Raw genomic sequence first — 24197 nt, 5'->3', positions numbered from 1 at the left:
CACTGAGACAGGTTAAATAAGGTCCAGGGTTCTGCTGGGTCCTAAGATCCACTGCGAGATTTTGTGAGTAATACCTCTCCTTAAAATACCACAGATATCATTAGATTCTCGAAAAGCAATGGCAAGGGGTTCTAAAGCTAGATCAAAAAGCAAAGGACTCAATGGACAGCCTTGTCAAGTTCCGTGGTGAAGTTTAAATGGTTTGGAATTTTGAAAATTAGTAAGAACCCGAGCAGAACGAGATATATAAAGTAATTTAATCCACTGAATAAAATCTGGTCCAAAATTAGATTTTTCTAAGGTTTTAAATAAATAATTCCATTCAACCTGATCGAACGCCTTCTCAGCATCTAAGGATATCACACATTCCGATATCACCTGACAAGGAGAGTAAATAACATTTAATACATGGTGTATATTAAAATGGGAATGTTGATTTTTAATAAATCCAGTCTGATCATCAGAAATAATAGAAGGTAAAATATTTTCAATCCTACGAGCCACAACTTTAGAAAGGATTTTAGTATCAACATTGAGTAATGAGATTGGCCTATATGAAGAGCATTCAGTAGGGTCCTTGTTCTTTTTAGGATAAGCGAGATAGAAGTTTCATAGAAAGATTGAGGCAAACTACCCAATTTGAAAGAATCCAAAAAGACTAAGTGTAATTGCGGTATAATCAATGAGGAAAAAGCCTTATAAAATTCTCCAGAAGATCTATCTGGACCCGGAGCCTTCCTCAAGTGTAATGAACATATAGCGATTTCCTCATAAAAAATGGGTTGATCGATCTGTTTGCAATTATCTGCAGAAAGTGCAGTGATATTTAATTGATCTAAAAAATTATTCATTACAGTATTATCTTTAGGGGAATCAGAACTATAACGTTTAGAATAGAATTCTCTAAAGGTATCATTTATTTCAGAGTGATCAGTTGTCCTATCACCATTAGTTTTGCAAATTTCTTTAATTTGTCGTTTAACTACATTAATTTTTAATTGGTTGGCCAATACTTTGCCTGATTTATCTCCGTGAATGTAAAATTGAGTTTTATCTTTAAGAAGTCGAGTTTCAATTGGGTATGTTAACAAAAGATCACGTTTAGTTTTAACTTCAACACGTCTTTTATATAAAACAGGATCTGGAGCTATAGCACATTTTTGATCTCATTGTTTCAATTGATTGGCTAATTCAATTCTTTATTAGCTTTATTCTTAACACTCGTAGTACAAGAGATAATTCGTCCTCTAATATAGGCCTTGAACGTATCCCGTACAATAAGATTAGAAGTCTCTTCCTTTTTATTCTCTTCAAAAAACAAAATAATATGCCTCTCTAGAAATTTTAAAAATTCCTTATCAGATAACAAAGTTGTATTAAAATGCCAAAATCTGTTTGTTTGAGGAAGACCAGGGAGATTTAAAGATAGAAATATAGAAGCATGATCTGAAACAACAATCTCTTTATATTCACAAGAATGAACTGATGAAATCATTTGACTATCAATTAAAAAAAATCAATCCTGGAATATGTATGATGAACATGGGGAGAAAAAAAACAAGTAATCCCTATTTAAAGGATGTAAAAAACAGCAAACACCAACAATACCACACTTCAATAAAAAAAGATTGAATAAAAAAAGCTGATTTATTAAGAGACGCTGGTTTAGAAGATGATCAGTCTAAAATTGGGTCTAGCCAACAGTTAAAATCTCCTCCCATCACCAAAGAATAAAGACTCAGATCTGGTAAAAACAAACAAAAAAAAACGCTCAAAGAATCCTGGATCATCTACATTTGGGGCAAACACATTGGCAAATACTACTAATTTATTATCTAGTTTTCCTGAAACTATAACAAAATGTCCATTAGTATCAGACATTACTTTATGTTGGACAAAGGAAAGTGTATTATCTACAAGAATAGAAACTCCTCCAGATTTGGCCTGAAAAGAAGAATGAAAACAAAGTCCGTTCCAATGGCTAAAAAAACGTACATTATCACATTTGCGTATGTGAGCTTCTTGTAAGAAAATAATAGGGACCTTAAATTTCCTAATACACGCAAAAATCTTATTACATTTAACAGGGTGATTTAACCCTTTCATGTTAAAACTGAGTAAATTAATAGTTTGGTCCATTTTTAATATTATTTAAAGGAAGGGTTAAAATGTAAATTAAAACCAACCCATAAACCTTGAGAAATGGTAACCAAGCAACAAGTTGGCTAAAAATTCGAAAACAGCTTCTGAGAAAAAAAACCATACCGCCGCCCACCTCCCAAAGAAAGACCAACCAATAGAAAATCAGCATCTATAACTATGGACAACCCCTCAAAAAATCTGATGATCACTTCAATTAGTTTCCAAGTTATTTATATTCCAACCTAGACTAAACAGTATCCAAACAAGAAATTCAATTCTCGTATATCAAAAATACGGTATTAAAAATACAGAAAGAAATTGGTTACAAAGGTTTACCAAAAGTAAAAGATACAATTATTCATAAAGAATTAAACATTTAATCTTATATCTTCATGAAAAAACAGACTAAGCAGTTAGCCTTAAAATTTTAAAAATCTTTGTGCTTCAGCATTCAAACAAAACCATTTGAAGGATCCATCTTTAATGAGATTCTCAGTCAAACTGGGTAGCCAAGGGATGGGTTAAAACCCTTGCTAAAAAAATTCCAACAAAGCTTGTTTAAACTTAGCATGTTCCTGCGTAACCTCAATGGAATAATCTTCGAGAATCTTAATATTCCACTCTAGAACCAATCATGCCCCTTCGACGGGATTTGCGAATTAAAAGTTTCTCATTTAATCTTGTGTCTTCATGCAAGGACAAACTAATCAGCTAGCCTTCGGATTTTAAAAACCTTTGTGCTTCAACAGTCAAACGAAACCATTCGAAAGAACCATTTTTAAGTGTGATTCTAAGTCGAGCTGGGTAGCAAAGGGAAGGCTTGAAACCCTTGTTAAAAAGCTCGGACATAACTTCTTTGAATTTAGCACGTTCCTGCATAACCTCAGGTGAGTAATCTTCGACAATTCTAATCTTACAACCATTATAGTCAATCATGCCTCTTCAATGAGATTCGCGAATTAACAGTTCCTTTGTTTTAAATTCATGAAAACAGATTAATACTGATCTTGGTCTATCTTTCTCAGGAGGTCTAAACAAGGGAGACCTGTGAACTCGATCAATCATAGGCAAAGATGCCAAAATTTCCAGAAATAATTCTTGCAAAAAGTTTGCAAAAAATTCCACAGGATGATTACCTTCGATTAATTCTTCGAGACCCAGAACCCATAGGTTGTTTCTTCTACTTCTATTTTCTAGGTTGATAATCTTCTGTCTTAACTTTTCGTCAGACTTCGATTGCTTTTCACAAAGCTTTTGCAATTCATCCACTTCCATTTCCAGAAACGACAAAATTGCTTCATTATTTTTTTATACGTTTATCGTGTTCATTAAGAGTTTGTTGAATAGAATCCAATTTACCATATATTTGTTTAAGTTCAGAGCTGAATTGTTGAAACTTCTTAGAGGCTTCTCGTGTATGACTTTACAGTAAATCCATTATAGAATCCAAAGAAGCAGGGAGATCATCCTTTTTACCTCTGGCACCCCTTGTAGCCATAATGAAAGAATATCACACTTAAAAAAGAAGTTTCAAGGCAGGTTGGAAATAGTAAGACAATTAAAGTTGGAGCAACAGCAGATTGCTGTTACTCCATCAGCCACCACCAGGAAATCTCCCAAAGCTTCAAAGTCTATTTAGGAATCGGATGGCAGAGGGGAAGAAGCTGTTCCTGAATCGCTGAGTGTGTGCCTTTAGGCTTCTGTATCTCCTACCTGATGAGAACAGTGAGAAAAGGGCATGCCCTGGGTGCTGGAGGTCTTTAATAATGGACGCTGCCTTTCTGAGACACCGCTTCCTAAAGATGTCCTGGGTACTTTGTCGGCTAGTGTCCAAGATGGAGCTGACTAGATTTACAACCTTCTGCAGCTTCTTTTGGTCCTGTGCAATAGCCCCTCCATACCAGACAGTTTCCTCAAAAAGTTTCATAAACAACAATCAAGTGCCCAAATCTTTCCAAGAAATGAAGATCTAGACAAAGCCATTCAAGTTTTTTAACGTGTAATGTTATGTAAAGTGTCATGCAGTCACATGATAATGACTTTACGTATAATCCAATCAGAACATTGGCACAGACAAACTACAGTTTGTTCCTAGAGATTGCCGGGGGGGGGGGGGGGGAGAAGAGAGATAGAGACAGAGAGACAGAGATTGATTGAGAAAAGTGAGAGCGGTTTCAGAAATGGTATACTAATATCTTTTACAAACCTACCAACTCTCACAGCTATCTTGAACATACTTTTTCCCACCCTGTCACCAGTAAAAAAATGCCATTCCCTTTTCTCAGTTCCTTTTTCACTGTTGCATCTGTTCTCAGGATGAGGCTTTCCTTTCCAGAACATCAGAGATGTCCTTCCTCTTCAAAGAACTAGGGCTCCCTTCCTCCACCACTGACATTGCCCTCACCCACATCTCTTCCATTTTCCAAACATCCATGTGCCTCCTCATCTAGCACATCATTCTCCACATTGTCTATCTTCAGTGGAATCCTACTACCAAGCAGATCTTTACCTCCCTCCCACTCTCTGCAATGATTGCTCTCCCCATGAGTACCTTGTTCATTCGTCCCTCCCCACTAATCTCTATCTTGGCAATTAACCCCACAATCAAAAGAAGTGCTATCCACCATTCAAGGCCTCAAACAGTCCTTCCAGATGAGGAAACACCTCACCTGCAAATCTGTTGGGGTCACCTGGTACTTCTGATGCAGCCTCCTCCATATTGGTGAGACCTGACGTAAGACCGGGGGACCACTTTGTCGAGCACCTTCAATCCATCCACAGCAAGAAATATTTCCCCATGACCAACTATTTTAATTCTAACCCTCACTCCCATTTTGACATGCTGGTTCACGGCCTCCTCTACTGCCATGATGAGGCCACTCTCAGACTGGAGGAGCAACACTTCATATTCCGTCTGGGTAGCCTCCAACCTTCAAACTGAGGTTCAAAGGCGTTCAAACTGAGCTTGTCAGGTGTGCATTTTTAACTTCTTAAAAATGTTAAAGTACTTTGTTTTAAGAAACTTATCTAATAAAGGCAATAAATTCAGAAAAAGGAAAGACTACATTAAAATAATTGCTTGACAAACATTTTCAGTTTCATTGCCAAATTTACACAAAGTTAACAAGTCTATCACACATTACACTAATAATATTGATTAAAGAAACTATGCTGTACTACACAATGCCTCCGCTAATTTATGCACAATTTACTTCCATTACTGAAAGGCTTCAACTATTGATTCATTGCATACCAATCTGAAATTACAGTACTGTGCAAACATCTTAGGTACCCTAGCTATATATACTGTATTTCTCAATGTGTAAGAGTGAGTTTGTAAATCTGGCGGGAACAAAGGATGTTGGGAATGGCGAGGGTGGAGTGCTGTGGGAGAGGTATGGGGCAGGTGGACAGGGTGATGGGGGTTGGCACGGTTAAGGCATACCCATCCCTGAGATACCAGGGAAGATGATTTGATTCTGAACAACTGGTCATTACAAAATGTCTCTCTGCTGCTTCTCATTCTGTTCCCTTTTCCCAACCATGATTCACCTCACCCAGACCCCTTCCCACTCTCAGTCCACAATACAAACCCATATCAGAATTAGGTTTATCATCATTCACGTACATCATGAAATTATTTTTTTGCAGCTGCAATACAGTACAATAAATAAAATTACTACAGTTGTGCAAAAGTCTTAGACACCCTAGCGATATATATGATTCTAAGACTTTTGCACAATACTGCAAACCAGAGGAATCCATTTCCTGTAGAAATGTGGTTCATGTATGGAATTAGTCTTGAGTTCTCAATTATATATATGTGATCAAATGCTAGCTCTGCAGTAGAACCATAGTGAGTTAAGGATTAGGTCCCATATTTCTACTCAGTGGTTGTTCAAAATTTACTCAAAACTACAGTTTGCTCATGGTGCTGTCTGGTTAGCGTATTATTTTGTACACAAGGCAATCAGATGTTTTGTTCAACAAGTTAGCTTCCCTCATTGATAAGAATTTAAAAAAAACATTTCATTAAACTGTATCTAGTAGAAAAATGCAGATAGGCTTATTCTTGTTAAATAAGCCCAAGAATTATTTTAAACATATTAAGCACAACATTTAGAAGTAATCAAAAATGAACACTATATATCCACAACTTTAATTTCTTAATATGCAAACCAAGCTCATATTTAAAGTGCACATAAATTGTAATATTTTAGAAACCCATGTGATTTTGCTTAATGTTCAAATAAATCATTGTTTAAGTGATAGATTGATATGTTGCCCATATGGTTTCTTACCTCCAGAAAATAGATGGGTATTTGTGCTGTCAAATGCCAAGCAGAAAATGTTGGATAGATGTTCACCTTTCAATTGAGTAGGCTTAGCTTTTGAATGAATAGCTTTATCAACGTGCCACAACAATACACGGCGATCATCTCCACCTGTTATAAACAATATTGCAAATTACTCTTCAGTCATACAATTTTACAATTCACTTTAAATAGTTAAGGTTGTTTATACAAAGTAAATAGAAAGGAAGGTTAGAATGAAATCTTAAGCAAAGTCAAAAGTTTACGAATAAATATCAGAACTCAACATTGGCACTTTTGCAATTACCCTGTGAGTGCAGGCCTTTGCTAGGGAATGGCAGTGCCTGCTCCATGTGCTGTCAGATCGCACAGATCCCACAATCCCTTTCACTACTACATTGGATTTGTTGTAAATTGTTGCATCTCCTGTCTTTGGCTGTACATTTCTTCTCAGGCCAGAGGTCTGCCATGTTAGCGACCTTAAATGCCAGTGATCAATGTTGAGTTTATTGCCAAAGAGAAATCCACAGCCTGGGAAGAACTGTGCAGCAAAATAAAGGAGAAGGGGAGACAGCAGCTTCCATGATATCACATAGGAGATAAAGAGATCACAGCATCTAATCATATGAAGCAGCTGCTGCCAGCCCCCAGCAATGGTCTGCACTTATTGGTCATTAATGAGGTGATACCTGTACATCACAGGATCATGGAATAAAGGACACAGCAATCTGTTCATTACAACTATTCTACAGACCCATTCCAATGCCACAGAAAATTTAATTACTGACAATTTGGTCAAGTTGAAGATTTTTTTAATAGTTGGTGTTACTTTCAAGTGCTAGATTTGGTTATTATGGTTTTCTTTAGTCAAGCAAGTTAGCGTATGAGTTTAGAATTAATTGTTAGTCATTTTGTAATATGTAATGAAGGATTTAGTGGATGAATTTGCAGGGTTTGGTTGCATTTCTTCCTCTGCTTGCACTAAATAAATCAGCACTACCTTCTAAGCCATATTCTATCAGGTTTAACTATGAAATGCTTCAAAGCAAAATATTTGGAGAGACAAATGGAAACAAGAGTATGAATACCCAATTCATGTCACTGTAAGGTATTGAAGCTACAACCTTTTGTCATCATGCTATATAAGCTGATACTAGGTAATGCAAGCCCAGTCCAGAATGTACTTAGCTTGGAAAACAATCACTGTAGCAACTAGCAGCACTGAATCAAACAAACTGCTCCTATACAAAAAAATTTTCACTGAAATCAAAAGGAGGAGTTAGTAGATGTTCTTAACTGGGGCTGGATATGGGAGTTTTGCCATAAAATGATAACATTACAAATGCAGACATCCCACCTCTCCCGGAAGTTCCGGGGGTCTCCCACATATTGATAGTGGCTCCCTGATGCCCAGAAATTATATACAATATCCCGGAAATTGATTTTTTTTGAGAGGGGGAGAGAGAGGGAGAGGGAGAGGGAGAGCAAGTATCCTGATTGGTCTCTCTTCATGCTAAGAATGGTCCCCAACCACCAGGCCGCGAGGAAACAATACGATTTGGTGATATGAAACGATATGAGTCAGCTGCACCTTTCCTCATTTCCTGTCAGGCACTGTTGAACTTGAACGCACGCCAGGTCATTACCCGCACGTCATCCATGTCAGCACGGGAAGAAGATCAACTCCTTGAGCTTGCACATGACGGTGGGCTGAAAAGTATGTTTGACATAACATCTTTGCCGGCATTCTGGATCAAAGTCAAGGCTGAATATCCTGAGATAGCCACAGAAGCACTGAAAACGTTGCTTCCATTTCCAACATCATATCTCTGCGAAGTGGGGTTTTCTGCAATGAATGCAACGAAAACTAAATTGCGGAATAGACTGGACATAAGGAACCCCGTTCGAGTATTGCTGTCTCCCATCACCCCTCGATGGGACCGTCTTGTTGCTGGGAAACAAGCCCAGGGCTCCCACTGATTCAGCGATATTGGTGTTGCAATGATTTTATATGTTCATACGAGGAAAATATGCGTTGTGTGTTTAATATCCAAACATTACTTAAAATGTTATGATGCTATTGACTTATAATTGACTTATCACTATATTCATGCAAGGAAAATATGTGCTGTGTGTTTAATATTAAATTCGTTAGATAAACCCTTTTAGAAACAAAATTGAGTGTATTAGCCACTTATAAGTGACTTATAGTTGACTTGTCACCTATATTCCGGTTGTGATTAACACCACCCTCCCCCGTCGGATGGTCTGCAAGAATATTGTCAATATTAAACCGGTCCGCAGTGCAAAAAAGGTTGGGGACCCCTACTAAGTAGACCTAACAGTTTTCTCTGTGGGCGGGCTTTCCAGTCAACCACAAAAATAATGACAGTGTTGCTCGCTGCACTGTTTGCAACAGTGACTTTTCTATTGTCCATGGTGGGTTAAAATGTAAAAGACATGTTGAGGTGAGTTTAACAGGTGTCATTCGTTCATTAGTGTAGCTAACCTTATTTAAACTAGCTAGCTGGTTGCTAAGGAGCTATGCTATTGATGTCCTATATGATGAGGCCAAACCCCCTGTAGCCTTGCTTAAAGTTGTAATAGAATAAACATGATAATATATAATAAGTACATATTTTAAGTCACATTTTCTGCATCTACCCAACTTGGTTTAAAGATTAGACAAAATCACTATACAAAGTACTACATACACCCTTGGAGGTCGACCATGGCGGGGTGGGGGGAGATATGGGGTTGCGTGGGGCGGGGGTGCTACCTCTCTGAAATGGTGAAATGGTGGTGCTACCTCCCTGAAATGAGTTTTTGCAGGGTGGGATGTCTGCATATGGTAAATCTTCATTCAGAAATGTACTGGTTGATCCTAACAAAGGCTATCCCCAGCTTATGAACATCCAAACTGTAGACATCTATAGGTAAAAGTGAGCTCTTATACTATTATATTCAGAAGTTTGATGTACATACAAACCTTCATTCCTATGAATGGCAAAACTAAATTCTTCCTTTCTTATTAGTTAAGTGTTATTAATGATGTTCATTACAATACTATGGAGGAATGGTTTCCATAGAGTGATTTTCATGTATTTTCTGACATAGACAAAATCTGCTTAAGGACATCTGTAAAAACAGAAACTATTCAATACCTGGGGAAGCCTGTATTTGCAGAACTATCTGTCCAAGGAGCAGAAAATAAATAGAACAAAAATAGCCCTTAGGAAACCCTGAGATTAAGACATGATTTGTTAAAGGCAAACATTGCCTAGCAAAAATTAGGGAGCTCTATCATAAAACAACAGAACATGGAAGATGGTGGCATTTGTAATATATGAATGTGCAAAGTATGTTATAACATAACTGATAGCTGTAAACAATTGCAGCACGTACATAAATTTGACAAAAAGATTATAAAGCAGGCAGCAATGATAAAATGTAACTTTCCCAGATCAGAGGGAAGTGTACCAGAGGTTAGAGCTCGTACTTCTTCATTTAAAAAAATACAACATACAAATCAAGTTTTAAGTTTCAAAGTTTATAGATGGCGCAAAACCTAGAAAAGCGGTCACTTTAGGGAACATATTAATTATTGGTGAAGTGAGACCAGAGGCATTGTGCACAAGTATGAAAAAGCAATATGTCTTTACGAGTTAGGCCTTATCTGGTGCATGTCATAAAAATGATAGGCTGCAGAATAAACTGACAAGAACAGTATCAGATACAAATGCCTTTAGAGTTAGAGAGGGACCAAGCAACAAGGATGATCCCGATAAATGCTCAACACTCCCGGCTCTTAAGTTTAATAGAGAAAAGTAAAAATGAGAGATCTTGTAAGGTTACAAACAGGAGAATGTATTTCCAAACAACAGGAATTCTGCAGATGCTGGAAATTCAAGCAACACACATCAAAGTTGCTGGTGAACGCAACAGGCCAGGCAGCGTCTCTAGGAAGAGGTACAGTCGACGTTTCAGGCCGAGACGAAGTCCTGACGAAGGGTCTCGGCCTGAAACGTCGAATGTATTTCCAATATTACTTGAATTTACAGAAGGCATTTGACAAGGTGCCTTATATGAGGCTGCTAAACAAGAGTCTTACAGGAAAGATACTAAAATGAATAGAAGATTGGCTAACTGACAGGAGGCAATGAGCGTGAACAAAGGGGGCCTTTTATGGTTGGCTGCCAGTGACAATTGGTGTTTCGCAGGGGTTGGTGTTGGGACTGCTTCTTTTCAAATTATATGTCAATGATTTGGATGATGGAATTGATGGCTTTGTGGCCAAATTTGCAGATGATATGAAAATAGGTGGAGGGACAGGTAATGTTGAGGAAACAGGGAGTCTGCAGAAGGACTTGGACAGATTGGGAGAATAGGCAATGAAGTGGAAGATGGAATATAGTGTTGGGAAGTGTATGGTCATGCACTTTGGTAGAAGAAACAAAGGCACAGACTATTTTCAAAATAGAGAGAAAATTCAGAAATCAAGGGTGCAAAGGGATTTGGAGTCCTCATGCTGGAGTCGCTAACCTAAAGGTTAACTTGCAGGTTGAGTTGGTTTTAGGGAAAGCAAATGCAATGTTAGCATTCATTTTGAAATGACTAGAATATAAAAGCAAGGGTGTAATGCTGAGGCTTTATAAAGCATTGGCAAGCAGTTTTACTAGCATCAGTGAGGGTCCAGAGGAGCGTCACCAGAATGATTCTGACAATAGAAGGGTTAATGTATGAGGATTGTTTAATGGCTCTGAGCCAGTACTCGCTGGAGTTTAACAGAATTGGGGGTGAGGGGGCATCTCTTTGAAGCCTATTGAATATTGAAAGATCTAGATAGAGTGGATGTGGACAGGATGTTTCCTATGGTGGTAGAGTTTAGCACCAGAGGGCACAGCCTTAGAATAAAGGAATTCTTTGCTACAGACAGCTGTGGAAGTTGATAGGTTCTTGATTAGTAAAGATTACAGGGAAAAGGCAGGAGAATGGGGTTGAGAGGGATAATAAATCAGTCACGATGGACTGGCAGAGCAGACTCACTGGTATGAATGGTCCAATTCTGCTCCTATGTCTTATGGTCTAATAGAGAGAGTTGAGAATAGATTAAAAAAAGAAAATATTCTGACACACAATTATTGAAACGCAGTCATCAGACACCAAAAATGATCTTGCAATGAATTAGACATATGGACATTAATATATACAGTAAATCTCCATACAAAATTGCTATTCAAGCGTTTGGAAATTCTGAAGCTTCTCGCACTCAAATTAATGTCAGAGGCCCTGGTTCCTGGACTGATCACTGGAGAATTTATTATACCACTGTGTAACAAAAGTCTGTTGTACATTAATTGCAGTAATATCTAACAGTCCAGAAAATCCACCATTCCAGCACCAAAGTGCTCAGCATGTCAGAGTAATGGAGTTTCAATGTAGATAATCTATAATGTCAAACATTCCTAAAAGAGGTTTTAAAATGACAAGCCATGCATACATCCGGAAACAAAAAAGCTAAAACTGTTAATGTAAATTTGATTCATCATACAGAAAATGCAAAGATGGTATAGAATAATAAATTCTTCAAATCTGTCAGTCATTCATCTATATTAATAACTGGGGAGATTATAATTTCGCCTGTGGCTGACAGATAGCTCTTCTTTTAGACAAAAATTATATCTTCAAATCAATTGCCATAATAATCACATCACTCGCTAAACAATGTGCTAATTATAGAACTGAGGAATAGAATTAAATCCATGTTCAGAAATATCCTAAACACCTAAAAATATGTATTAATAATATCTAATCTGCTGCCACTATAAGACAACTTCCAGCATGTTGTTTTAATCCCATACATTTTTTACATCGAGCTTAATTCCAGTTGTAAATTATGCTTTCAAAATAAAGAATATCTTCCATGGTTAAAAGGTACGAACAGAAAGTTATGTAAAACTAATTACTGTACAAGATAACTTTTCAGTATCATTAGTAGATCTATCAACACGTTAGTGCATGCCATTCTTGCCACATCCCCAATGGCTCACCAAACTGGACTTCTTTCCTTTCATTCCTCCTTGGCAGGCTATATTTATCAAAAGTGGTACGCTGATTTGCCTCTGATGCAATTGCTAACTTAGTGTTTAAAAGTTCACAATCATGTAATAATTGTGCAGGAAAAGAGAGAGCATCCTAAGGGTATAAGGGAGAAAAAGTAAGCCAGACTTGGAAGAGCCTCAACTACAGTCTTGCCCTTGACCTACTTCTGGTGTCAGACACACAGTAAAGATGATTTTAAAACAGTATTTAATTTAGATCTCTGGAAGCCATGTCTCACATTCCTTTCATGTTGGCCCTGATTAATTTTAATTGAATGGAGATGAAGTATTAGATAGTTCTGCTGAGTCGAAGGGACTCAACAACAATCTATATTGAACAGCCAAGTTCAGAGAAAGAGGCCTCAGCATAACTTGGAGTGGATGAAACTCAAATAGTTTCACCTCATTGCTGTCTGATCTGTTGCATATTTGCAGCATTTTCTATTCTAGTTCAGATTTCCAGCACATACAGTACTTTGCTTTTCAATGTTAAGATTATGTACAGGAACATTTTCCAGCATCGTTTAGCATTGTGCCAAATAGGAAATATTACAACAAATTTTTTAATTCTAGCTGAAGTTTTTAAAGAAGCATCATAAAAGAGGGTAATCAAGGAGGTTCAAAGAAGAGATTGGGATGGCCCTGTTCAGTTTTGGACAGTTGCCAGCAAGAGAAATAAGTCAGTGGCTATGGAAAAGAATTCTTAATTGGGTTGAATATAATTAGTTTGGTCCTCCAGGTATTTAATTGGAGGAAAGTTTTGCTCATTTAATACTTAACCTCAAACACAGTCTAGAAAGATTAGAGGAGTGGAAAGATTAAACAATGTGCTGATGCACTAGAATTGAATATCAGATTACACGTGAAAGATAAAGCATTTTTGAGTTTCAACTAATTATTCAAAGAATATACCACCACTACAACTAAAGCACTTGCAATGGGGAGAAAGGATAGTACCAATCCACTAAATACAACACAATGAAGAGGGAAGTGAACATTTGAACCAAGACTAGCTTTGGAACACATTCATGCCATCAGCAAAATCACTTGTATGCATCTTCAAAAAACTTGGTTCAATTCTGGCCCTTGCCTCATCTTACCTGCTGAAATCATCAATCATGCAATATCTGCATTTGCATTTACATGAAGCGCTGCCACAAGAAAGCAGCATCCAGCATCAAGGATGCTCACGGTCCAGACCATGCTCTCTTCTCACTACTACTCTCTCAGGCCTTAGGTCCCACATCAACAGCTATTACCCTATTACTGGCCCAGCCACATAAATATTGAGGCAGTGTCAGATATGTACTTTAAGATTGGCTCACCATGAACTCTAAAGCACTTTCAATATTGTAAAGAATTATGATAAACTATTTCCACAGAGCTTCAAACTACCGCACCATAAGTAAAGCAATCTGCTTGACCAGCACCATATCCATTACTATAAATATTTATTCTTTTCACCATTGGTATACTGTGGCTGAGGATGGAGACCACACACAAGCCATACTGCAACAACTTGCCAATATTTAGTCATACGGTAAAGTAATATAGCATGGAAACAGGCCCTTTGGCCCAACTCACCCATGCTGACCAAGCTAATCCCAGGGGTTCCCAACCATTTTTATGCCATGGACCAATACCATGAAGCAAGAGGTCCATACACCCTAGGTTGGAATCCCCTGCTTTGGCCAGTGTTGGCTCATATCCATTAAAACCTATCTTATCCATGTACCTGTCCAAGTGTCTGTAATAATATCTCCCAAATCCATGGCTTCCACCACTAGGAATGGCAAAGATGGCAGCACATTGGAATTCCACCACTTCCGATTGATTCACTTCCACATCTAGATCAAAGTTCTAAAATTCTTGACTTCTTAACACAGTGGGAGCATTTTTATCTCAAGGACTGAGTGGTTTAATATAATGACTGATTGTAACCAACTCAAAGGCAATTAGAAATTAACAATAAGTACTGACTTCACCAAACATCAATAAATATTTTTTTAAAAATTAGTGAACAACTAGGCAATTGAAATTTTGAAATTGACTTAGGTTTTGTTGGATTAGTGATATCAAAGGATATGAACGAAAATCAGAAGTTGCTTTGCAATTCAATTGTGATCTAACTGAATAGACAAGTAACCCTTTATGTTTGTAAGCTTCTTCATCCTTATGAATCAGAGATATCTGTTCCTTTCCAAATACAGCTTCTTGAGCATCTCTGATTTTAATTGCTGCATCTTGGAAGCCATGCCCAACTGCCAAGATAAAAAGCGAGGAAATTCACTCCTTAAATCCCTCCACCTGTATCACAGAGCATTCTGACTGTACTGTGGAGAACACTGTGACTGATCGCATCACTGCCTCCTGTACAGGCTTCAATGCACAGGATCAAATAAGGCTGCAGGGGTTGTAGACTCAGTCAGCCCCATCACGGGTATAAGAATCATCGCCATTGAGGACATCTTCGAAAAGTAGCGTCTCAAGAAGAAACCATTCATCATTAAGGACCCTCACCATCTGAGGCATGCGCTCTTCTCATTACAATCATTAAGGAGGTATAGAAGCCTGAAGAGCCACACTTAAATTTTAGGAATATCTTCTTCTCCTCTTCAGATTCCCAAAAGGACCTAATTATTGACTTCAGGAGGAGAAAACCAGAGGTCCCTGAGCCAGTTCTGATCGGAGGGTAAGAACTGGAGAAAGTCAACAACTTTAAATTCCCTGGTGTTATCATTTTAGAGGACCTGTCCTGGGCCCAGCATGCAAGTGCGATTACAAAGAAAGAACAGCAAGGCTTCCACTTCCTAAGGAGTTTGTGAAAAACTTCTGTAGATCTGTGTGCTGCAGACTATATGTGCTGCATCATAGCCTAGTATGGAAACACCAAAGCCCTTGAATAGCAAGTCCTACAAAAAGTAGTGAATATGGCCCAGTCCACCACGGGTAAAGCTCTCTCCACTACTGACCACATCTACACGCAGGAAAGCAGCATTCACCATCAAGAAGCCCCATCACCCGGGAAATGTTCTCTTCTCACTGCTGCCATCAGGAAGAAAGTACAGGAGCCTCAGGACTTACACCACCAAGTTCAGGAACAGTTATTACCACTCAACCATCAGACTCTCGAACCAAAGGCGATAACTTCACTCAACTTCTCTTGCCCAATCATTGAAATGGTCCCATAACCTATGGCAAACAAGAGAAAGTCTGCGGATTTTGGAAATCCAGGCAGTACAAACAAAATGCTGGAGCATCTCAGCAGGCCAGGCAGCATCTATGGAAAACAGTAAACAGTCCAAGTTTTGGGCTGAGACCCTTCTTCAGGTCCTGATGAAGGGTCTCAGCCCAAAATGTTGACTGTTTACACGTTTCCAGAGATACTGTCTGGCCTGCTGAGTTCCTCCAGCATTTTGTGTGTGTTGCCACAACCTATGGACTCATTTCAAGGACACTTCATCTCATACTCTTGACATTTACTGCTTATTTATTTATTATTATTATTTCTTTTTTTATTTGCAGAGTTTGTCATCTTTTGCACACTGGTTGAATGCACAAGTCGGTGCAGTCTTTCATTAATTCTATTATGGATTTATTGAGTATGTCCACAAGAAAATGAATCTCAAGGTTGGACATGGTGACATACATATACTTGGATTATAAATTTACTTAGAACTCTGAACGCACGAACACTATGACCTCGCTATTCCTCTTTTGCACATTTTTATTGTAACTTTTTTGTAAGGTTTTTATGTCTTGCACTGTACTCCTGTTACAAAACAACTCATTTAAGTGACAATAAACCTGATTCTGATTCTGCCACTCTACCCTTCTCTAAAACTACCTTCTTTTACTAAGTTACAGTTATCTGCCCTTCTAACTCCCCATCAGGCCTAATGTCAAATTCATTTAAGAATACAAACAAGTGAGGTATCTGAATCATTTTCCTACATGTGAAAGCTACATGCACAATTAAAAAACATTGGTTGAATGACGATATAGATTGGAAATATCTGATGATCAAGTCCTGTCTGAATAGATATACTGTTCTGGTTTACCATTCAGATCTACTGTACCTTGTAAAAAAAACATGGTTATGAAATGCCACATTAAAGTCCCCTTTGAGAGAATTAGATTACATTAGCAATTTGTTACCAGGTGAACCATGAGTTCTTTCGCAAAGCTCTGATCCCCTCGTTGTTACTCACACCTTTGCCATCATTTTTAAATGCTTGCTGATCTAAATTGGCTTAACAATGGCTAATTTTATTTTTGAGAATTATTTCATAGTCTCTGCATTTTGAACATCAGCTGGTGCAACAACTCCAGTCTTTGGAGACACAAGAGACTACTGATGATGGAATCTGAAGCAACAAACAATCTGCTGGAGGATCTCAGAAAGTCGAGCAGCATCTGTGGGAGAAAAACAATCCTGATGCTTGACGCAGAGTTCATCCAGTAGATTTTTGTAACATCAGCCTTTCATTACTCATCCCCGTTATTTCTCAAGATCTGTTCATTAGTTGAACATCCTCAGTTTTAATGCTCCATCATTACGGATGTGTCTTTATCTTGGTGCTGGATTTATCTCTACTAACCTCTATGTGCTCTAACTCTTTCCCGATTTGAATGCTCCTATCAAGCACCTCCTACATCAAGCTGTTGACCACCCACCCTTATGTGGTTCAATATCAAATTCTGTCCAATTATGCTCCCACCTTAGCCCTGTGACATTCAAAAGTAAGTTGATATTTGCACTGAACATCTCGGGGCTACTGGCAAACATTGTAATATCGTACAATGAATCCTTTCCCTTTCCGTGTTACCCAGCAGCAATGAATGTAAAATAGATATCCCAGCAGCAATGAATTTAAAAAACAGAATGCCACCAACAAATGCCATTTTCGGCAGCCTCTGCCAGGACCGAACATAAAGTGGGAGATTAACATCTGGAATTTTAAGGAAACAAAAGTGCAACCACTCCAGGAACGGGAAAGGGTGACAGCAAAGTGTGGGAGGCTGGGGTGCGGCCTGCAGCGCTTCTCAGACCACGGCCTCGATTTCTGGTGACCGAGGCGTAGGGGAAGGCAGGCGGCCCCATCCCCCAGCTGTAAAAGTGAGGGGAGTGGAGGTGCTGGAGGGGTGTGTATCCATAACAACAGGGCGCGTCTGTGTAAATAGGCGGCTGTGCGACTCTGTCCCCCTACCCAGCACCGGCCTCTCCCGGCCCACGGCCCCCCACTTCTTACCGGACACCAGCAGCTCGCCAGCGCCGCCGCTGAACTCGATGGCGTTGACGCAGCCGAAGTGGCCGAGCAGGTCCTTCTTGAAGAGGTTTCTACAGCCCGACAGCCGCTGGCGCTGGAAGCCTTCCTTGAGGAAACGGTCGCCGCTCAGCTCCCGGTGGCCCAGGAACCGCAAGAGCGGTCCCGGCCCGGGTCCCGGCTGACAGCGGCCGAGCTCCCGCATCGCGCCGCCTCCAGCTCCGCTCATTCACTGCCACCGCCACTCCCCTTCATCGGCTCGGTTCCCTCCAGACGATTAACGACAGTCCCGGCCCGACATCAACACCACACGCCGCCGCCGCCGCCTCCTCCTCCTCCTCCCCTTCCTTGCTGACCAGCCGCTCCTCACCCCTCTGAACTGGAAGTAGATGATGCCCTTTGCTTCGACACTTATGTAAAATCACAGCTACAATCAAAACTGTTGCCAGGGGGCTCGCATTACACCCCTACCACGACAGAACAAAACCTTTCCCGAGCAAACTGATCACTACTCCCATAAATAACGCCGCCTGCTTCTGTGCAGTCAGAAATGTCAACTTTTGGGGGTGGGACCCAAGCCGTAAGGAAGTGTAAGACAGATCACATGCATCTTGTAAATAACTTGTGTTTTATTATATATTTTTTAAATTACACTTTTTTTAAAAAGAAGTGAATTAGTTATGTTGCTTTTTGCTGTTGCTCAAACACTTCTCATGTTATTTACATCTCCATTGAACCACCATTTGCTTTTTTTTGTCCATAACCCATCTCTCATACAACCCATCTCTCATACATTGCCATCCCTGCTGTCATTTGTTCCCAGACAGAATTTATGGAGGGAGAAAACATTTCCTGATCAAAACACTCAAAATGCTGGAGGAACACAGCATATTAGGCAGAATCCATGGAGGAAAATGGTCAATGGTTTGGTCTGAAACCCTTCAGAGGTCTGGAAAGGAAGGATTCTGCCCCCTTCCTTTCCAGGCTTGATGACGAGTCTTGGTCCAAAACGTTGACTATTCGTTTTCCTCCATACATCCTCTCTGACCCACTAAGTTCATACAGCATTTTGTATGTTGATCTGGATTTCAGAATCCACAACCTCTCTTGTGCCTCCATGTAACATTCCCTGATAGAAGTCATTGCCTGATGAATGTTTCTCCCTCTGCGGATACTGGTTGATTTCCTGCATAGTTCCATAATTTTCTGTTTTATCTTTGGACTTACAGTGCTGCAATTTTTCTTTAATTTTGATCATTTAATCAGTTCTGCATTCCACTTTTACAGACATTTCTTTTTATTTTCATCACCTCCTCCTCTGTGTGCTTAACTCATCTCCTAATCTGGATCCTTCTACCTCTTCTGCCACCCTTCCTTCTAGCTTTTTATGCTGGTTACTTCCCACCTATCTTTCAGTCTAGATATAGGGTCTCCACCCAAAATGTTAACTGTCCACTTCCCTCCATTGATGATACCTGACCTGCTGAGTTTCTTCAGCATGTAATGCGTTGCTCCAGATTGCAGCACCTGCAGTGTCTCATGTCTCTATTTTTTGTTGTCAGCCTGCCTATAAGCTATTAGTGTTTTGTGAATTCTGGTGAAGGGTCACTGATCTGAAAATCTAATGCTTCATGGGTATTATCTGACCTGCTGAACATTTCCATTCTTATCTGTTTTAATCCCAATGAACCATCCTTTAAAACAAGTGTAGTCACTGTTGGCAGTGTTTGTAATTCAGCAGTCAATTTGTGCATACAATGACCAGATGATGTTTTAAAATTAAAACAGAGAATATTATCATTGAGGACTTTCTTTGGTTGAGGTTGACCATGGATGTTTCATCCCAACTGTTTTCGTAATATGGAAGTCAGGGCAGTATGATATGATGAGCAAGCTGTTGCCCATGTAGCAGGCTCCCCGTCTCCATGCAGCTGGTGAATCCAAAGGAATGGCAGAGACTGATACAGTTTGGCATCAGCAGTGTCACAGGAGCGTCTGGGAATGTCAATCATCTGTTTGACTTTACATCCTTTACCATCACCCTTGGGTCAGGGCAGGATCTGTATTTACTACATTTTTATTAATTATTAACATTACTCCAGCTATTCCTGTCATAATAATTGATTAGCCAATATAGCAGAGAGCAAAAGCACACAACTTCAGTGATCTATGTTCAGTCATGACTTCTGGTGCTGTCCGTGTGCTGTAGGTTTCCCCAGGTTGCTACAGGTTCCTCCCATCCACAAAACGGGGTGGTTGGTAGGTTAAAATTGTCCCTTATGTATGGGTGATGGTAAATTCTGAGGAAGAGGTGATGGGAATATGGGGAGAATAAAATGATTTTTAAAAATCAAAAAGCAACAGTGTGGCACAACTTGTAGAGCTGCTGCCTCATTGCACTGGAGACCCAGGTACAATCTCGGCCTACATATTCTCCCTGTGACCATGTACTTTTCCTCTGTGTGCTCTGGTTGCCTCCCTCATATGAAAGATGATATAGGTTAAGGGGTTAATTGGTCACTGTAAATTAACCAGGGTATATAAGTGGAGGGGCAGTTAATAAGAATGTAGAGAAAGTAAAAAAAGAGTTAATGTAAGTGGATTTGGTGGGCTGAATGTCTCCATGACTATTTTGTGTCGGCTTTCACAGTGGAGGACATGTCTAACATGCTGAAGAGAGATGATATGGATGTGATGGGAAGTGAGGACGTTGATATAATAGCTATCACTAAATGCTGAGCAAACTTGGGCTGAAAGACAGACAAGTCCCGTGGTCCTGATGGAATGCATCCTAGGGTCCTGAAAGAAATGCTAGTAGAGGTTATAGTTGAGGATTTATCAAAATTCTCTGGACTCTGGGCAGGTACCGGCAGATTGGAAAAAGGCAAATGTCATGCCACTGTTCAGAAAAGGATGCAGGTAAAAGGCAGGTAGCTATAGGCCAGTTAGTTTAACATCTGTTGTTGAGAAAATGCTTGTACCCATTATTAAAGAAGAAATAGCGAATCTTCTGGAAAGAGGCATCACACAGATGCGGCATGGATGCAGCAAAGACAGGTCCTGTTTGAGAAACTTACTGGAGTTCTTTGAGGATATAACAAGCTTAGTGGATAGAGGGGAAACGGGTGGATACTATTTACTTGGATTTCCAGAAGGCATTCAATAAGGGCCACATAAAAGACCTACCATAAGGATAAATAGAGTTGGGGGTGATGTATTTGCATAAATAGAGAATTAGTTAACCGATAGAAAGCAGAGAGTTGGGATACTTGGGTGTTTCTCTAGTTAGCAATCAGTGGTGAGTGGTGTGCCACAGGGGTCGGTGCTGCTTACGATATACATTAATGACCTGGAAGAGGGGACCGAGTGTAGTGTATCCATGTTTGCTGATGACACTAAATTGAGTGGAAAAGCAAATTGTGCAGAGGATACGGAGAGTCTGCAGAGAGATATAGATAGGTTAAGTGAATGGACAAGGGTCTGGCAGATGGAGCACAATGTTGGTAAATGAGAGGTTATCCATTTTGGAAGGAAAAATGGAAGATCAGATTATTATTTAAATGGTAAAAAATTGCAGCATGCTGCTGTGCAGAGGGACTTGGGAGTGCTTGTACATGAATTCCAAAAGGTTGGTTTGCAGGTGCAGCAGGCTATCAAGAAGGCAAATGGGATGTTGGCCTTCGTTGCTAGAGGGATTGAATTTAAGAGCAGGGAGGCTATGCTGCAACTGTATAGGGTACTGGTGAGGCCTCATCTGGAACACTGCATGCAGTTCTGGTCTCCTCACTTGAGGAAGGATATACTGACTTTTGAGGTGGTGCAGAGGAGGTTCACCAGGTTGATTCCAGAAATGAGGGGGCTAGATTATGAGATTGAGTCGCCTGGGACTGTACTCGCTGGAATTCAGAAGGATGAGAGGAGATCTTATAGAAACATATGAAGTTATGAAAAGGATAGATAGATAGAGGCAAGAAGTTCTTTCCACTGCTAGGTAAGACTAGAACTAGGGGACATAGCCTCAAGATTTGGAAGAGTAAGTTTAGAATGGAGATGAGGAGGAACTGCTTTTCCCAAAGAGTGGTGAATCTGTGGAATTCTCTACCCAAAGAAGCGGTGGAGGCTACCTCAGTAAATATATTTAAGACAAGGTTAGATAGATTTTTGCATAATAGAGGAATTAAGGGTTATGGGGAAAAGACAGGTAGGTGGAAACGAGTCCATGGTCAGATCAGCCATGATCTTATTGAATGGCGGAGCAGGCTCGATGGGCCAGATGGCCTACTCTTGTTCCTATTTCTTATGTTCTTATGACACAATTTAAAATTATGAATCATACCTGTCATCCAAAAAAAGCCAATATTCTATTCATGTTACCTACTGCATCTTGAACTTTTCTTTCCTGCAGTAGCTTTGATGAGGTAGTTTGTCAATGCCTTCTAAATGTCGAATGTTTACTTTATCTAAAGCACTTATTACTTCTCCAAAGAGCTTCAATAAAGTGGTCAAATATGATTTCTCTTTCTCAAAACCATCTTGACTTTACCTAATTATTTTGATTATTTTCTAAGTGCCCCATGCTACTCTAATGCCTGTAATAGCTTTTGTTTGATACATATTAAAGAAAAATAGTCCGTGTTTTTCTACTTGCTGACTTTTTGAATAAAGGAGTTGTATTTGCAATATTCAAAACTATTGGAGATTTCCCCAAATGTGTGAAATTTTGGAAGATCATAATTTTCTTTGAGATTCAATGATAATGTTCATCAGGACTTAGGAACTTGACAACCTGTAGCTCTGTATGCGCAAAATACTCAGTATTGACTCTCTGATGATTACAATTTCCTGAGTTCTTCCTCTTAATTCCCAATTTATCATTATTTCTGGAATGTGGTATCAACTAAAACTAAAATTACCTATTTAATTCATCTGTCATTTTACTATATTGTATTATTAAATCCCTGGACACACTTTCTATGGCCTAAAATTCACTTTATTAATACTTTTCTTTTAAAAAAAATGCACAAAAAAAACTTTTTATCTGCTTTTTACGTTTTTAGCAAACTTTATGTCACACTCTAGTTCTTTTTGTTAATCTTTGACAGACTCTTTTTGCTGTTCAAGTTAAGTTTATTGTCATGTGCACAAGTATGCTGAGGTACAGGTACAATGAAAAACTTGTTTACAGCAGCATTACATACAGGTTTACACAACAAACAGATAAATTATACATAAGTTAAACATAAATTATACAGCATGGTAAAAACAAAATAAAGATCATGCAAACCAAGACATTATTGCAAAAATAAATCACAATCGGTGACAAGTCAAGTGAAGTACAAGAGGTGGCCCAGAGTGTTCCATTGCTGAGGTACGATTTGGGTTACAATGGTTGATTCAAGAACCTGATGCTTATAGTTAAGTTATTTGTGAACCCGGTGCTTTAACACCTCAGGCTTCTGTACCTCCAGCCTGACGATAGCAACAAGAAGAGGGCATGATACACATGCTGAAATCCATGATTATATCCTTGATTATACGTCAGAAATGCATTAACAGAATGTGGAATAGAGTTAGAATACTTTCAACAATATATCTTTAAAAGCCGGTATTTGGTGACATGCCAAATCTCCTTAAGCTTCTAACAAAGTCAAGGTGCTGGTGTACCTTCTTCATGATTGCATCTATGTAATTAACCCAGGACAGGTCATCCAAGATGCTCTTGCACGGGAATTTGAAGCTGTTTACTCTCTCCATCTCTGACCCACCAATGAGAACTGGCATGTTGTCTCCCAACATTCCCTTTCTGAAGTCAATGATTAGCTTCGTCGTTTTGTTGACACTGAATACGTTTGTAATTGCAGCACAATTCAACTGGATGTTATATCTCACTCCCGTACGCTGACTCATCACTGGTCGTGGTTCAGCCAACAACTGTGGTGTCATCAGTGAATTTCAAAGTTCAACAGTTCAAAGTTTAAAGTCAATTTATTATCAAAGTACGTATGTGTCACCATATACTACCCTGAGATTCTTTTTCTTGTGGGCATTCACAGTAGGTGCAATAGAATCAATGAAAAACTACATACAAAGATGGACAAACAACCCATGTGCAAAGGTGAACTGTGAAAATACTAAAAAAATAGTAATAGTAGTAAATACAGTGCCTATAGGAAGTATTCAACCCCTCCCTTTGGAAGTTTTCATGTTTTATTGTTTTACAACTTTGAATCACAGTGGATTTAATTTGGCTTTTTTGACACTGATGAACAGAAAAAGACCGTTTTGGGTCAAAGTGAAAACAGATCTCTAAAAAGTGATCTAAATTAATTTCAAATATAAAACACAAAATAATTGATTGCCCCTCTTTAATATGA

General features: G+C 39.1%; 1 protein-coding gene across 1 annotated transcript in view; it reads right to left on the bottom strand.

The window, feature by feature from the left end:
* The window catches only part of dcaf5 (ddb1 and cul4 associated factor 5), a 72962-nt gene extending 54614 nt beyond the window's left edge, over positions 1-18348 (bottom strand). The window contains exons 1-2 of the mRNA XM_063051888.1: positions 17809-18348; positions 6444-6587 (exon numbers count right to left, since the gene is read on the bottom strand). Coding sequence (XP_062907958.1) covers positions 6444-6587; positions 17809-18052 — 388 coding nt within the window. The 5' untranslated portion in view covers positions 18053-18348. The remainder of the gene's footprint in view (positions 1-6443; positions 6588-17808) is intronic.
* Between the last annotated feature and the right edge of the window lie 5849 nt (positions 18349-24197).

This window comes from Mobula hypostoma, chromosome 1, assembly GCF_963921235.1.
Source record: "Mobula hypostoma chromosome 1, sMobHyp1.1, whole genome shotgun sequence".
In the NCBI taxonomy this organism is placed as follows: Eukaryota; Metazoa; Chordata; class Chondrichthyes; order Myliobatiformes; family Myliobatidae; genus Mobula; species Mobula hypostoma.
This window is presented reverse-complemented; position numbering and strand designations above follow the sequence as displayed.